Here is an 18212-nt window from a genome sequence, read left to right on the forward strand (position 1 = left end):
TTTTCAGACAAGGTCCATACTTGTTAGGATGTCCATGAACTGTAGTAACTTTGGCTTGAGGTTTGGCTTGAGGAAAATTTCCACTGCTCTGAGATTGACCGATATCACTCCCTCTGACAAGCAGACAGTTTGTGTCCCCTCCCTGGTACACTTCAGACCAAGAACCAGAGGGTATTTCATGAGAGGATGACGTTGGCTGCAGTCACTTGACCGCTCCCCCTAAAGAAAACACAGTGTATTTTGGTAAGGAGATCTTAGTTACCTTAAATGCTTGATGGAGCTTTGGAATAAGGGCTAATTTGCTGTACCGTCTTCATGTCCTCCCTTGGGGAAGTGGTTATGAGATGGTCATGGGGAACATGAATGAGAAAATCAACCTGGGACTGGGGAGGGGAGCCTAGAGAAAAAAGTCTGATCAGTGGAGAAGAAGAGAGCGGAAAATTTCCTCCAGTAATGGCTGTAGGACTCTGTCCACCAGAATGGTTTCAGACAGTTGATATCTATGAACATTACACCTTGAACGGCTGAAAATGCAGCTCTTTAATACAGTCACACCATTTGAGGCCAATGAGCCTGTCAAACATCCAGCATTTTTTTGTCTGAGAGGCAGTTTAGTACTGCAAAGTCTTTAGGATACAAGGTTTTCAAAGCAAAAATGGCCTGAAGACATCCTAAACTCTTCTGTAAAGCAAATTAAAGTAGTGGAGTGTAAGCCTATTACAAAAAACCCTAAACAAAACCAAACCCTAATGACATTATCCCAAAAATTATTTATTGCGTGTACATTTCCAAAAAAATATCCATTTTTATATTTGGTATTTTAACAACTTAAAAAAATCTATATTTGTAAGCACCTGCATCCCACCAATTTTCATTTTGATTCTGTTTTATCTGGATTCAACCCAGATGTGCTACATCTGATTTCAGACTTGAAGGGCCACAGCCAGTTTATTGTTGTTCATTGCTATATGGGTTAATATATCTTCGACTTGTTAAGATAGAGCCTGTAGACAATTTTAATTAATTTTCCATCTCCAGGGTTCACTTTATTACTTTTTAAAGGGTGGCTAAGTAGTAATTCCCTAAAGGACATAATTTTACCATAGTTTTTTAAGAAGAAATTAAACATTACTGCAAGTTTTATAGTGATGACAAAACTATTAGTCATCTGAAGGAATAATTGTATAATTAATCAGACTAATCAGAAGATTGGTTAGAAAACAAAATAATAAAGCCAGTCAGGTCTTGTTTAAATCCAGCATAAAAATAACAGTCAAGCAGAACAGAAGACCTAAACATTACACTACACAAAAAGTATTTCTACTTGCCTTTCCTTCGACAAAGCTAAATCCCACATATTATCTGTGCATTTATCATGAATAAGATTATTGCTAGCATTGTTTGTTTTAAAAAGAGTTTGTTTGTTTTAAAAAGAGTTTGTTTTAAAAAGAGTGCTTAAAAAAAGTTATTTCAAAGCAGTGGAAGCAGTAGTTGGTTTTAACCCAGCTGAGGTCATGACTGATGGTTGTGATCCCCTGTACATCTGTCAGTCAGAAGGAGCTGGAGAGCTCGAAGAAGATGGCACAGCCCAGAACAGAGCCATGCCCAGACAGAACACTTGTGCATCATTTCTTTAGAAGACCTGACAGATCTCTTTTTATTCATAAAAAAGCAACTCATTTATCCCCCATCCATGTGGGGCACAGGTCCTGTAGAGTGAGGTGAGGAGTAAGAGGGTGTACATGACCTTTTGGGCTCCCATGAACAAGACCACCTTCAGCAGGTGCAAGAGATTCACAAACTCTCCCAAACTATCACAAGCTCTTTTTACCTCCGCTGCTAAAAGTCCCTCTGGTTATTTTGTTCCTGCAGCCAGGAGCTCAGGGTGGATTCAAGCCTATTCTACTCCTACCTGTGCCAACACTATGGCATCTCAGAAACTATTTGTGCCAAAGAAACCCCAGCAGTCTGTGCTGGGAGGGGTGTTGTGGTCCCCAGAAGAGCCCACAGGGGCCAGTGCTGACTTCTGGCTATGGAATAGCGACTCCCATGGGATTGCAGTCCTGCCTGGCTAAGAGATGGGCGCTTCCTAATGTTGACTTTACTATGTTTAGCCTGAGTTGTCTTAGTGCTGAGTTTCTGTGTCAAAGCACACATTTGCAAACAGTTCAGGATGGGAAAAAGAAAAGCAAGCACTGAGTTAAAGTCTGTTATCTCCTAAAAATGAGGGCAATAAAAAATTATCCCAACCCTCCAGAGACGCCTGACCAAAGGGAACTTGGCAGGATGAGGGTTTGCATCACTCCAGCAGAGCAAAAACCATGGGGGCAGAGTCCTTGGGTGGCAAAACAGAGGAAGATTAACACTGCATGAAAATGGTTTTCTTAAAATGATAACAGTGATACAGTGGTATGGTATGTCTTTTATTGGCAGTTTGTGCCAACACTTGAATTTTAGAAAAAGTTGCAAGCTATTACAATGCTTTCCAGTACATTATTATTTTTTAATTTAGAGAATGCAATCATCAGGTCTACCCTGCAGGTGTGTTAGATGCCTGCCTTTGGACAGGCTGAGTTAGCATATTCCTAAGAGATTACACACTCATATAAACATCATCTGTCAGGTCTCCCTGTCAGGCTTCAGAGAGGTAATTCAAGTAACCTTTATACCATATCACTCTGAGGCAATTCACACTTAGTGAAAATTAGGTGTCTGAATAGCAGTATGGTATCTAGACATGACCTGTCTCTGCACCCTCTTCTAGCTCATTCCTAGCTCCATGTGAACATACCTGAGGAGCTGAGTTTTTGTTCCTGTGTGTGCACTTAGAAAAAAATATACAGTACCATAGCTGTAACTGCAAACCCAGTTACACCCCTATCCTACAGTGTACCAAACTAAGGTAACCTTGAGGCTTATAAAGGAAGTCACACTGCTCATTAACATTTTTATTTAATTTCTGACTTTCAGACTTTTTAGAGGAGAATGTTAGAGATCAGAATAGCATTAGCACCAAAACTGTCTGCTGCTGGATGGAAACACTGAGAGTGTTGATCAAATGTAAGCTGTACTGGCTGTGCCTTCCTTTGGTTTGAAGTGCAGCTGACTTTGTTCTCCTCCCCAGTGAAGTGCCTGTTTTCATATTCAACTCCAGAACTGCACTGTCACAAAGTATTTATAAGAGACCTTTGAGCTGCAGCAGTGTTTACATTTTTTAAAATCTCTTCTTTTATAAATTAAAACGAGAGAAAAAAAACAACTTTTGGGATCCTCCTACTTTGCCAAGTAGCCTTTTGGGAAAAACTTCCTGCAGTGCAGTAAGAAAACGTTCTAACAAACTCAAAAATACAAATTAAATTTGCATGTGTTTGAACCTCCTTTAAAGGAGAATGTTTCAGGTGTTTATTTATGAGATATATACTTAGACAAGAAGGTGGCAGGAAAATGGTTCTAGGTTTCAATTTAATTTTAAAGGAATAAAGACTTCTTTTTTGCAAGCAGTTATTGCTGCAGTGGTCATTCTTTTTAAGGCAATGGGCTTCCCATCTAACTCAGAATCACAATAACCCTCCTATTCTCCTAAGCCCTTCTGTTTATTATTGTTAAAATAAAGCCTTTAAAGCCTTTAGTAAACTTGCAGCCTAATCCTGCTGACCCTAATTCTTACTCATGTGCACAGTCCAATTAAAATTAGTTGGGCTAAATGGAACAAATTACAGTCCTTTGGGTTGGTGTGATCCAGTTGCTATTTATGCTGTTTGCTTTCATGCACACTGCTCCGGATTCATTTGGAATGCTTGACCTGGAGTAGTTATTTTCTTGATTACTTCAGAACTTAATCTTCACAGACTGTAATAATTTTATCTGCAGACGTTAAAATATTCCGTGGTTGGTTTTTTTTAGTTTGGTTTTTTTTTTTTTGGTTTTTTTTTTTTTATTTGCTGAACATCTGCACTTTTCTTTTTTTGCTGGATTTTCATATCAGGGCAGATATTTTTACTTAGCTACTGAAAAATCTTGAGAACAGAGATAATGAGGATAATGCTACTTCCTGTTATTTCTATTTCCTAAAAAAAAAAAATGAATTCTTCATGGGATATATTAGAATGTGCACAAGAGCCAATTCTGAGAATTGCTGTCACTTTTAAAAGTTTTATAGGGCTTTAGGAGGAACAATTAGAAAAAAATGACACTCACGGAACCACTAAGAACAGACATGGAAAATATATGAGAAAATTCCCCAAATATCCGGTAATTTTTGTTTCTTCATCAAAAGCTGTGATATTCTTCAGTAAATTTCCTAATCATCCAGTACTTCCTCCACTTTCAGGCACCCTCTTCCTTTTGCCACCACTCAATCTATTGCTGTATGACTTTAACAACACATGGTTGTGTGGGTGCATTTCAAAGAACGAAAAGTCCAGTTTTTGTGAAAACATCTCCTGGGATTAAGAAACGAGAGGAAAACCAGCATGGCTGGCATTTCTTTCCTAAATAGAAGAGGCAAACCAAAACTCTTTGCTCAGACAACAGAGCTCTCCAGTTCCAGCTGTACCACTGTTTTGGCTGTTGGAACGCTGCAAGTGCAAGTCCTTACTTTGAGCTGACTGGTGATTTTTCATCCTATTTTCTCCTCTAGGTGGGACTGAAGGTGTTTTTTGGCAGACCAGGCCAGTGGTTTGGAAACAATGACAATGATGGTGACAAAATGTCAGTCTTCCATGACCTGGATGGCTCGGTGACAGGGTACCCAGACACCTTTGTGGGCAGAGCGGACAACTACCTGCTGCGTCATCCCGGGTGTCTCACTGTCCCACGCTGGAATGGGGTGATGTGTACAGGGAAATTCGCACAGGTAACGGGGGGCAGCTGCTGGCAGCACCACGGGGTGTGCAGGGTGGGCATCCTCAGTCTGTGAGGGGTGATGGAGTGAAGTGTCCTCAAATATTCTGTGAGATAAGAGCTGAATGATAAATTTGGCATAATCTTACTCCTTTCTGTGTCATCTGCCTAATTCCAAGGAGTCAGTAAAGCTCCTGTTGTGCAGTTGCCTGCTATAAAGAGCCCCATCTCTTCCCATTGCCCACAAGAAGCTGCAAGTTGAAATTGAGTTGGAGGAAAATTTGGTGTTTTCTAGTTCCAGGCATTTGTCCACTCTATTGTGGGGTTCTAGTGGATAGTTCTGGTGAATCAAGTTTCAGTAATGGAAGATGTTACTTCTCTGGTACACCCTACTTGTGTTCAGGATGGTGAAATGGGTGGTTGAGATGCAAACTCCTGCATATTTCCCATCCAGAAATCACTGGCTGAAGGATGGTCAGCCTTAGGTCAGGATGATCTTAAACCTTCACAGCAGTGAATATCCAGGGTATGTGTGTCTCCTTAAGCTAAAATAAATTGTATGTATTTGCTTTAGTTGCACAGCAGAGAGCAGGAGTTGCTATTTAAGTATCTAAACATTGGACTTAAAAACCCTGGTGTGCTTTGGCTAGGCAGAAACAGGACTGGGCTCCTCTGAAACACACCCATTGGATTAGGGTTTTGTCCTTGGCACTTAGTTTTGCTCTGTTTCTCTAGAGAAACGGTCAACCCTGATCTGGCAACCTAAAAGTTAAATTCAGAATTGCAAATAAGTAGGCATTTATGCTTTTATTTCTATTAATATACTCCTGGTTATGGCACTCTACATGGTGAGGCAGTTTTTCCACCATAGAAAATTTCCTTGGCTAGGTTTAGGCAAGCATAAACATTTGCTTCTCCAGGATCCATTACTTACCAGAGTTTTTCAACTCATCAGCATCCAGCAGGATGAGTAAAGGTCATATTAAATGCTTCATTTTATGGGTTTTGGGGAGGGAAATATATGTATGTGCAGAAGAAGCATGTAGAAGAAATTGGTCCCGTGCAGCAGGGTTTGATTAATTTGAAAAGTATAATTGTCAGAATATTTCAGCTTAACTCTGATTCTCAGCACCCTGAGTAAGTGGTGATTTGTTTGCTTGCTGAATTCTGAGTGTCATACTTCAGATCAAAAGCCTAAAACAGTGAACCCGATTATAGAGAAAGATGGTTTGCTTTGATCTTAGCAACTTTATTACAAAATCTGTTTTCCTTTTCATGTAGCTCTGGTAGACAAGAACTTTTATTCTTCCCTAGTTCAAGCAGGTGAAAATGTCCTTTCAGCTGAAGGAAATAGTGACTCCTATGTTACTGCTGAATAGAGCCCAAGATAGTCAGTCTAGGGATGGGCTACTTGGCATGGAAAACTGAGATCCAAGTCCTTCAGCTAACATTGCAGGCAAATCCTTTCTGAGCTAAGTGCCTAGAGTACAGTTAATTCCTTTCTGCTTGGTTTCTTTCATTCCCATTTCATGCTCCTCTTCTCCTGGATGTAATTTGCCCAAGAAAGGAAACTCCTGGGGAAAAACAATTCCTCTGGCAGTGTTTTTAGCTCCAAAAAATCCTGGGGACAGGCTTTCCTGAGGGTGTTTTAATCTGGCAGCTCAGACTGACATTCCCACCCTCTTATGGTTAGTTCTTGGCCTTCCTCCTCACTGTCTCCAAGCAGCATCATGCCATGTTTCCCATGTGGTGTCCAAGACCTTTGTTGAGCAGGGAGCACTAAATAATATCTCATGCTTAGGCTTCTTTGGTAGCCTACAAAAAAGGCTACCAAAGAAGGGTTCTGGGACCAGCTGAAAATCATGAGATTCACATAAGCAAGAACTATCAGGTCTTTCTGTCCTCCCCTTTTGCTTCTGGAGCCTGTAAGGTTGCTGTTGCCAAGATAAGACCAACCCCTTTGCTCTTTTATGATAGTTGAAACTCTCATGTTGTAATGTAAATAAAGCAAGGCTTTGAGGAGGAACATTAAGTAGAGGGAGACTCACAGGGAAATCCCAAGAGCTGTCAGCACCACATCTTCTGGCAGTCTCTGTGAGTCACTCAGATTCCATCATCAGGGCACTGAGGCCCTTGGTATTCTGTCAACCTCCCTGTTGCAAAAGCCAGTAATAGAAAATGTAGGGAGAGGCTCATTTCATAGTTCTCTTCATGTAGGTGTGTGAGATTTCCAATGGCACTGAACTGGAGACTCCTTGGCACCTCCATTACTTGTTAAAATGTAAATAAGATTCCTGAACCTTTTCTGATTTTTATATAAATTGTAAGACAAGTGCCTTGGCTCCCACTGGGCAGTTGAAGCTGTGCACTTACTGCTTGCCCACAGACTTCACAGCAGCTCACGAGGGGAGGTTGTGGAAATTCTCCTTTTTGGTATTATTCTTTATTAAAATAAGCAGAGTTTTTGGCAGTATGTGCTATTTTCTTTTATAAGCTTAAGAAGGTGTTAGAGAGTCATAAGAGACTGCCACATAGCCAAATGAGTGTCAGCTTTGAATTAACAAAAAATTGATGCCTTGCAATTCTAAAACACCTTAGGAAATGCTGTTGATTTTGCACCAGTTCGCTTAGTCACTACCAAACTGCAGTTGGCTGAAATAGAAATTATTCCATTTTTGTTAACTCTGTTCTTTCAGTGAATGTTTGCAATTGCACTGATCCTGCACCTCCATGGTTTTGTGGACTGGGTATCTCTGTGGCTGCTTTTGGTACTGATGCTCCTAAATGTACAGCAAGCAAGAGATGCAGAATGTAAGCGAGTGGGGCTTTTCTAGCCACAAGGAATCCATACAGTCCCAGGGTATCTGTGGTGCTTGAGGATTATCAGAACCTAACAGATTGTGAAGAAAGAAAAGCCTGGTGTCTGTTTTCAGCTTATGGTATCTGTTTTTGGACAAAGATATCCAATTTTGATCTCTGATGTACACCAATTGAAACTCAAAGTAGTTTTCCTGGTGTCAGTGACACTCCACGTGTCTTAGAAAAAGCAAGCCACATATTTTAATTTCTGCAAGAAAGAATTTTTAAAGTGTTTACTGGGAAATTTTGTCAACAAAAGGTTTTTCCCTAAGAAATTAACCTTTTTTGAACAATCAGTCAACCAGAAAAGAGAAGATATGTTTTGAGCTTCTCATTATTAAGGTGTTTCTCGCCAGCTTGATAACTGACAGCACCACAGAACAAAAGCAAGGGTAAAGAAACTAGAAAGCAAGAAAATGTTTTCTCAGAAACCAAGACTGTCAGTTCCAGTACTTTGCATGTTGCTTATCTCCATACTCAGTATCCAGTTGAATAGCAGATTCCTCTGAATTGTAAAGAACTTATCTTCTCAGTTTCACAATCTACTCGGGAAAATTGCCATGTAAGCACAGGGAAATCTGACACATCTCTTTAGCATGAAGTGTTAAGCAGCTAAAATAACAACTATGTCCATTAAACCATCTAGGCAAGTAGAAGGTTCACATTTTATAACATTTTAACCAGCTTTTCTTCTTCTATTACATTAAGTTGTCACCACTTCTCATATTGTAAAATCTCTTTATGACCCACTTTCTTTTAAAGATTTTGATGGAGTCAACCGAAAATCGTGGAGATGTTGCTAAGGAGGATGGATTTTCATTCTAGAAAGTGGATGGATTTTTCATTCCAGAGTCCTGTTGACTTAGTGATGCTCCCTGTGGGCAAAACAGTCTCTTCACACAGAATCTGGATTGATTAATCAGGGCATTTACCTGCTGGGACCTCCTTTAGTGAGAAACATTTTGCAAGATCCACCAGATACACTGTTGTATCCCCAAGGGACTGAAAATCACATCCTCGGTGGCAGTTCTGGAAGGCAGTCACTCAGTGGCCACCGGTGGTGACTGCAGGAGACAAGTCATTTTACAAATGATTCTATAACACATATGTGACATTTTTCCTTGTTCTGGTAATTACCGTTTCAGTCTCAAAACAGCTGTCACCATTATCCTTAATGTCAGACCTGTGACTTGGTGCCTAGGCCTCTGGAGGAAAATGTTATCAACAAATCTGTGACATGCTTTCCTCGTCATATTACTGAAGCGTTCTGCAAACTCTTCCTGCCCTTTTTTGGACTCATTAACCATAGTAGCAAGCAGCTTAGGCCACGCATACCTTGCTGGATTTTTTTTTTTTTCCCTCTTTACACAAATAGCTTAAATTACATAGGAATCTTTTGTTCTTGGTAGTCTGTAATTTAGGAAACTTTGGGGTACATTGAACGCACCTCATTCTTTTCTTGGTTTATTCTATCATTGGTCCATTTAATTTTGTAGTAAGTTCATTCCAACTGTTCTTTGTTAGAAAGTGCTGTTTTGGTTGAGATAAATGAATATACTGATGGGATTTCAGATCTGACCCCCTGCTCTGATCTCAGTATTTCCCCATCCCAATATAACCAAATGAGATTGAAATATAGTTCATTGTATTGCATGTTACTGACTTTCCAATTGTGGTTTGCTTATGAATGCAAAATAGATTTTTCTTCTTGGTCTCATAGATTAAAAAAAATCTTTTATCAGACTGTACAAATAATTTATTCTTCCTTGATCCATCAAGAATGAACAAATGGGCTGTGCTCAGAGATTTGTTTGGAGAGAATTACTTGATCAATACTTTCAGCCATCAGGAAAAATACATGTTAAGGTCATTCTGGGATTCACTTTAATCTTTGAGGGTCTGCAGACATCACTCAGGATAGCTTCTCATCATTAACATGTAATGGCGTGAAAGGAGGAATGGATTGAATAGCCAAGAAACATTTACAACCACTTTTGGATTGCTTCTTTGACATAAGACCCAAATTTTTAACTTGAGCATTCAGCATGAGGCTGCTGAATTCAGGGGTGAGACAAAGGGTAGGCAAAGATGGCCTGTCTTTTGGAGGTCCTGAGGAGCTCAAACTCAACATCAGGAACAGGCACAACCACAGAGTCCTTCTGAGCATGAAACTGGAACTGGGAGCTGAACTCCACAGAATCCCCAACTAAAATAAGCCCACATATAGATCAGTGAGAGATAGTCTGGTTTGGCAGAGCTTTTGGTTTGTGTAGAAAAGAGGAAGAGAAGCAGATGTGGAGATGTGAGGGCCCTGCATTGCAAGGCAGATACTCTGATAGACGGAGTCACGATCTCTCTGCTAGTCTTGGCTGCGCTTGTATCCTTGGGGAATTAAAATCTGATAAGAAACTACTGCCTCCATTTAGATCTACCTCAAAGACATAAATGGAGTTTAAAAATAATTTTGATGGATGTATGCTCATGTGGAAGCGTAGACATTCCTGAGCTACCATGGATTTTTGTGTTGGATGTTTTAAGTTCTTGATGCAAAGAGCCTTATTCTACGCTGCGGGAGAGTGAGCAGCAGGATTATAGGTGTCCTCATCTGTCCTCAGTGCATCTGAAACCCTTCAGGGAATATGACAAGCTGCCTGCTACAGCCTTGCGTGCAGAGACAGATTTGTATGACTAGCTGTGCATCCTACTTTTGCACTGGAATTTCACATGGCAGAAAGCAGGGGAACATCATGCGTCAGCCTTAAAACTAATGTTTGCCACATGAACTGGCCTTCATTTGAGTGATGGCAGGGCAGAAAAAGCATGCAGCTGGAGTGTGGTTTTGTAATTGTTGTGTAGAGTTGAGCTGCAGGTCAGAGGCATCTGTTGATCTGTGCATAGAAGAGCTTTGCTGAAATCTGTGGAATATGGTATTTGGTCTATAAGGTCATATAGTCAGGTCACTGATTTTTAGCCCCCAGAATTTCAGCCTAGTCTGCTACTTGAGAGCAAAGATGTGGATTCCATTAGATACCTGGACCTAATCCAAAGCCCATTGAAATAATTTCAGCTTTCTGTATTTTCAATGGAATAAGCCTGTTTTTAAAGTACAGTTATTTGAATTCATAAAAAAGAGTTACTCTGCAATACTTCCGTGATTACCCTTCTCCCTAAAGATTTTGAATAGTGAACATTTTTATGGCACTGTACAATTCATATCTCACTTCATGGTGTCCCCACGGATGGCTGCAGATGCTATTTCTGGTTTACCTTTTTATTTGAACTGGAAATGTTTCAGTGACTTTCCAAATGCTCTGAACTCTTCATTGGCAAAAGCCATTTACAGGCAACGATGATCAAACGCACATGTTACTGCTGTGCCTGCTGGTTTAATGGATGTGTTTGTCATTTTCCTTTCACCCTCAGCTTTATATCCAGGCCAGACGCCCCGAGAACCTGACCTTGTCCATTGCCAGAGCAGCCTACCCTTCCCATCCCGTGAGGCTGCAGGGTGTGAACAGAGGAGCACCGTACCAGCAGTACCAGCCTGTCGTCATGCTCGAGCAGGATTATGTCATCCAGTGGGATGGCAGAGCACCTGAGGATGTTACCCTGTACCCCATCAACTTCAACAGGTAATGCCCTGTGCTGTTTTCAAAAGGTCTGGAGCTTTATAATTTTTCCAGGTTATTCACAAGTGACCTTTCAAAGGTCTCAGCAAGTTCTGAGAGTGTGGAAGCAAGGTGTTAAAGGTTGGCGCTTACTGATGCAGGGAGATGCTTCTGCTTTCACTTTACTCCAGCTTTTTTTGATGTGCAGAGATGTTTCTCTTTCCAGAAAGTTTTGAAATAGAATCCAAATAAGTCCTGGCCTGCTGTCCCTGAAATCCCTCCAGAAGAACTCTGGCTCTGGTTCATTTGTTTGTACTGGTTGCTGCACACATAATTTATCTCCCATATATATAAAGTGTAGAAATATATCAGAATGTGCTTAAAACTTTACATCTTCTGTAATCCAAACAGCATTGGAATCACTGTTTCTTTTTAACTAAAATTTTAAAATGTTAGGTTTCACCACAGCAAAATTGCAGGCTGTGCTGTGTTTATTTCCTATGTTTTCTTCTAGCATTATATAAAGACAGGGTATATCCATTTTAGATGCTACTTTTGTCCCTTGCAATCTGTTTCACTTTGCGTAACTCCAGTTATGGGTTTTAGTACTGTTCTTACTTCAGTGAAATTACTTGTGCTTTGCACTGGTACCACTGTTAGGAGAGAGTCCTGCAACCCAGTCAGCTTAGCAGGGACGTGCATTGCCATGGTCTGCACAGAGGAGATGCTGCAAGGGATGAGCACCACAAGAAAGCCTGACCATCACCTCGGGTTCTGCAGTTTGTGTGAGTCCTTGGTTATTGGCAAAAACACACTACAGTAAAAGAGAGAGGTTTGTAAATGAAACCTTACATGATTACACACAACAGAAGCTCGGGTTTCCAAAGCAGGTTTTAGATAGTTGGAATGAAAGAAGGCAGAGGCACTGAGGGCGTGAAGCAGCACGTACTGCTGGTGAACCTGGAAGGCTCCCAAGTCCCTCCAGTATTATCCACCAAACCCCACACCCATCCACTGCTCCTCCAGCAGAGTCTCCCTGCTGCAGTTTTAGCGTAGGATAGTTTTGGCAAAAGCTTGAATTTATTTGGTTCCTCTGAACCTTGGAGCTGAGAAAATCTGGGGGAAAAATACTGTCCTTAGTTCCCGCTATGAAGCCCTGTGGGAATGCACCTGAGAAGGGCAATGTTTCCTCTTTATACATGCCCGTTCCAGCAAGTGACATCCAGCTGGTCCTCTTGATTTAAAGATGTAGTAGCTGCAGGGCCATGACTGAGTCTCTAGATGGTTGGTGTTTGGACACTCCTGTCACAGGGGAATTATTAGAATTAAATCAGTGTTTTCTGTATTAATATATCTTTGTGCACTTCAAGGAAGAGGAAAACCCATTAGTCACTCACGGACAAGCTGAGCTTTGCAATTATTATCTGTCCTAAAATGGTGAGCTATTTCCTTGCAATTACAGAGCTAAATCTTCTGACAAGTAACTGGTTGCTCTGTCACTGTGCCAATCCATACTTGCCAAAGCTTTGGCCCAGAGTCCTCAGACACAGATTTAAATTTGAAGGCAGCACTGAGTCTCTGGTCGATCTCAGCTTGAATTTTAGCTCTTGTTCAAGCAGCAACTTTAACTGCATTTTACTATTGAAAACCACAATGTGGTTGTGGTTCCCTTTGTCTTGTTTGAAACCAGTTATTTGAACTGGGCAAAGGTTTGTAGAGTTTTCTGATCCAGAAATAGTTGGCAAGATATCTGTTTTGAAGAATTATAAACAAGAAGTATACTGTAACAAAGGAAAACCACAGTTTTACTTCATTTCATTTAGAGCATCTTGCTAAGAAATAATTGGGAACGAACTGTGTGGCTGCTCTGTCTACACCTCAACTATGCTGGATGCTCACTAATGTGAGACTTCAGGCTGATGTAACAGTGAAATGTCCAGACTGCATGGAAAAACATGGAGAAAATAGATTCCTGTGGAAGGGTAAAGGAATTGAAGCAAAAAACAGGCTTTAGGAGTTTGAAGGAAAACAAGTGTCTGCCTAAGCAGTTCCACGTATGACTTTTACTAAGCATTGTATTTTAATCATTTCTGGAGTAGAAGAAATCTTGGATTGTGGAACCCAGAGTAATCAGAGATAAAAAAACAGGGAAATTATTTTACCTGTCCCAAGTGGCTTTATGTTTTGTTTGTTCTTTTAAAATTCATAATACTGAATAATATCCCAAAAATGAACTCTTAATATCATAACATCTGCGCCAAATATGATGCAAACCAAATCATGCTTGATGAACTTTAATATCAATATTCTAGAATTAATAATTTCAGACAAAACCTGAGTGAACAGTTAAACTATTTTCAGTCTGGTCACTGTAAGATGATGGATGGCTATATCTGGGATGCTGCCTTTGCAGATAGGCAACCCTCGTGCTTCTGGAGTGATTTGCTCTGTGCTGGCTAAAGGAAGGTCAGAGGGGAAATAAGGAATTTGACAGGGAGATGTGTACCAGGATTGGGATTTCTGTGCAGGTCAGGCACAGCACTAACGTTGAATACTTGCATGATTAACACTTTTCCTGCCCGTGAGCCACTGTAGAAAGACCCAATGGAAGTCATGCCAGTCTGTTGGAAGACTGGAACGCCCAGATTCCTGGGGTGGGCAGGAGCTGGTGGGGATGAATTCACATGACTCAGCTGAAATTGGCAGCTGTGAGCTGCAAATCTTGTCCAGTGAGTTCAGAGGCACGGCTTGGGTGGATTTACTCAGCAGAGGAGGACACCACCTAGAGCAGTCACCCAGCAGATCTTTTTCTTGTGCTTTCTAACCTCTTTCTTTCTATCTTGCTGCAGTACTTGTGTCTTCCTTGCACTGATTCAAACCATGTTTAGAGTAATTTCTTCGCTTCAGATTCTTCGCTTCCATCAAAATATGTGGCTAAACCAACAGAATTGCTGTGTCTCCACTCACTGCCCTGTGGCACAAAGGGCCTTTTGGTGCCCGCCAACATCGCTCCCAGGGAGGGATGGACTGGTTTGCATTTGTCAGGGTAGCTGTTTCTCTCCTTGGCTTGATGGGCAAACATAAAGCCATGGTGGAGACCCACAGGCTCTGTTTTCAGGCTGCTGGGGAACATTGCTGGCTCAGCAGAAATGCCTGTTTATGCTATGGACAGGGTTGTCTGTCTAATGACTGGGAGTCTCCCTGTGAGGATGAGAACATGGATGGGTATTGATGCTTCTGGAAAGAGGCAGTGCAAGACAAATAACTTCTAAATGTTCTGGCGAGTGAACAGAGGGAGAGCACAGGCTGGAATTTTAATGAGTAGGAATGAAGTGTACTCCAGAATCAGCCCAGCTCTGTTGAGGGTGTTTTTCAGGGCAGAAAGTGTGTACAAAATCTTCATGAACCCTCAGACCACTTCTCCATGGGTTTTGTCTCTTTGTTGGAGTGGTTTTCACCTTCTCTGCCCCCTCAGAGCTGTTTGTATTTTTCCATTTGTTGTTTTTGGTTTTTTGGAGTTTTTTGCTGCTTCACAGAAGTATGAGAGTTGTCTGTAAGACTGAGTTAAGGTCTTTCCTCAAAATTATTATCCTGAAGAACAAAGGTCCACAGAGAACATTAAACTTGTTATAAGACGGGGAGAGGCTGGTAAGTCAGGAGAAGAGGATGGAAGACATAATTTGGTTGCAAGTAAGTGCCTTTCAGGAGCTGGAGAACAGTACAAAGATTGTCACTTCATATATTAATCAAAGTCAGACATGAAGTCCTTCAATTTAATGACTCGGGCTTTGTGTCTGTGTAAATTTTCTAATCACAGAAGAAGCGAAGGCAAATACTATTATCAAAGGCACAGGGCTGTTCCATAAGTCAGCCAGGCTTCTTTGTGCTATCAGCACATCTAAAGATAAGAATGAAATCTCCTCAAAACACATATCTGAAGTATAGTGTAATACGTTGTGTTGTTGGAGTGGCCAGAAAGCAGTGGCAGCTAGATTAAGCATTCCTTGCTTTTACTGAGGATAGAGAAATACCTCTATACTTGGTCTGCTAAGGCTCAGAGGGAAGGGTTTTCCCTTGTTAGGGCTCTCTGTCATGGTTTGACAGGGAGAATTCAGGGAAATGCGAGCAGTTAATAGTATAAAGAGGGTGGGTTTTGTAGGTGGATTGCCAAAGTCTTGCAAGAGGGGGCTTTTCTTTGGACTGCCCCTCTCCTGCCAGATGCTGGCTCCAAGGACGGTGCTGAGCAGGATTTCTCAGGCTCTCTCCATAGGTACCCTCTGAGCTTTGTCTGGAGGGGCACAGTGAGGCTCATCATATTGGTGTTCTTTGGTGCCTTGATGCAGGAGTTCAATCTTTATGAGAGTCTTAAAAAAAAATTAAATTAAAAAATAAAAAAGGTAGGGAAAGCCCAAATTTCTTTTCAACAACAAGCAAAAGGGCAGATATCCATGTGTGTGCCCAGGCATGTGTTCAGCCTTTCCCCTGCTGCGGTGTTTGTGCAGGGATGGGCACAGGTTCACTGCTCAACTCCTCTATTTGCTAGGCTGAAGACCTGTGCTTGGGCTTGTTATCTTATTCACCAGTGAATAATCTTAATTGTCTGAAAATTCAAGAGCCCAGAATGAGCTTGTGTCTAAATTTTTCATTAAAAATACTGTACCCTTTCGACCTTGAGTGGTACAAAGCCTCCAAAGGTGGAGATTTCAGTGCAAGGAAACTTACACAGCCCAACTCTGCACTGAGACTCCGGGGGACTCATTATGTTTGTATTTGCCAAGGTTGTGTAGGTAGGTTTTTTTTCCTATGGCTTATTATTCAATGCCAGTCTGATTCATACTTTCAGCTACTTGTCATTTTTGTGATTAAATTCCTTAGTGGTGATAAGGTCTGGAGAAAAACAAAGATAACAAGACAAGGCTAGAATGTGCTCGTGGCAGTCTTGCCCAGTTTAGGGATATTTCCTAAATTGTTTCTTTTTCAGATTAGCTTGAAATGAGCTTTTCCTCTTGCTTCCCAGATTGATAAATGCACAGGAAGGCATAACTGGTATTTCAAAGTGGAGCTAACTGTTTAAGGCTGTGAATGCTTTCTTGTTCTTGTACGTGCATGAGTTCTGACCTGCATCCCCCAGATCTGGATGGAATAGAAGTAACACTAGCACTATTTCCAATAATAATAAGTAAAGTGCTACTTGGGTTTCGTAGCCTGCCCCTCCTGATAACATCTATAATTCAGAGTTAATCATCCACACAACACAGAAGTCAGCAGATATATTTAAATTCCCTTCTGTCTATTTAAATCTCCTAAATTATCCACAGATCAACCCGTGGATGAAAGCCACAGGGTATTTTTTTTTTAATTGTAAAGAAGCTAAAACATTTGCCAGAACACCAGGTTGCAGATTGCACCATTTAGTAGACTTGGGCAGGAGTGAGTGCTGATGTTGCCATGTTCCAGCGATGCTAAAGCCCCCAAAGCCTTTGCGTCCCCACCTGCTCCCTTGCTGCCCTCTGTCCTCTGCAGCCGGGATTAACAGGGAGACATGTCCTTCCTGAGCTGATCATTTCACAGCATGAATTAGAGCAATCTGAGCATCAGACAGTCCTCAGATGGCTGTGGCAAACCAGGCTGCTTGTCCCTTTGAAACCCAGCATTGGAAACCTGAGGGTTTTTCCTCATTTTCACCTTTTTCATTGCGCATGGATTGGGGCTTGGGGGTCCTGAAGGAGCCTCTCCTGACCTGATGTGTATCCAAGGCACAGCAGTGAAAATACAAAGGATGCAGAGATAGAGTACTTGGGAAGACATTAAAAAGATAGAAATTGAATTGGGGTGTGATTCTTCCATGAAAACATGCAGAGTGGGGAAAAAAAGATGAAAAGATTATGTACTGTATTTAAATGCAGGAAGTTTTTATTTTTGCTTGAATACATTTGTCTGCAAGCCAAATGCTGTCTGAGTCAGACCCTGGTTTCATGAGGATCAGCAGAACTGTACCTCAGGGCAGGACCCCTCCTGTAATTTGTTGAGCTTCACAAAAGCAAAAATCATTCTTTTTGCCCAAGGAGATGTGGATAAAACAAAAAGTTTTAATTTACATTAAGATATGATATTTTTAATGGCATTTCCTAAACAGCAACATTTAGGAAAGGCATTTAAATCCCAATACACACAAATCTAGTTAGCTAAACACATACCTAACTTGTTACTATCCCCGCAACAGTCCTTCAGAAGAGTCTATCCTTAACAACAAGGCCCTGAAAAAATTGGCTGGATGTTTACCCAATAGCCATGTTTGTCATTGCAGGGGGTTTGGGGCGTGTTTAACGGACTTGACTTGAAGAGAAGCTGAGGTTGGGAGAAATGTTTTGAGGGAAAAAACAGCTGTGTCCTGACTGAGAGCAAGGAGCATTGACCTCCTCTGATTTATTCTTGGGATGGGTTGGAGGCTCAATGCTGGCTATGCTTTTTTTTTCCCTTTGAAGTTTAAAATTCAGCCTGTGAGAGACAAACTTACCAAAGGAGTACGTGGGGATTTCTGCTTTGTTCCCATATTATGAACAGGGAAGTTCTAAATTCCCAGTTCTCTCACTCCCTTTGAAAGTTCAGCTCACGTAGATGTTGACCAAAATATCAGAGGGGTTGTTTTTAAATAGGAGTAATAACAGCTGGGGGAGACCAACTCATTGGATAGAACTCTCTTGTTTTTTCAAACCCAAGGAAAAAAAAGTGCAATTTTTAGTTGTACTCTATGGCATTCCCTCATTAGCTTACCCCAGATTTTCATCAGTGAGATCAGGATTTGGACCTTGCACTTCCATGGTCATCAGCTACGTGACACACCATGGTGGGACTGTTTTCTAGAATAATATCCATCAGCTTAGAGATTCCCTTTGCTAAAAT

General features: G+C 41.2%; 1 protein-coding gene across 2 annotated transcripts in view; it reads left to right on the top strand.

The window, feature by feature from the left end:
• LOC113947740 (cell surface hyaluronidase-like) overlaps positions 1–18212 on the top strand; it is a 47479-nt gene that overhangs the window by 15616 nt on the left and 13651 nt on the right. For both annotated transcript variants that reach the window (XM_027644620.1, XM_027644621.1), the window contains exons 15-16: positions 4640–4855; positions 11125–11333. In XM_027644620.1, the coding sequence (XP_027500421.1) occupies positions 4640–4855; positions 11125–11333 (425 nt within the window). The remainder of the gene's footprint in view (positions 1–4639; positions 4856–11124; positions 11334–18212) is intronic.

Source organism: Corapipo altera, unplaced genomic scaffold, assembly GCF_003945725.1.
Source record: "Corapipo altera isolate COAL_440 unplaced genomic scaffold, ASM394572v1 50, whole genome shotgun sequence".
Taxonomy (NCBI): Eukaryota; Metazoa; Chordata; class Aves; order Passeriformes; family Pipridae; genus Corapipo; species Corapipo altera.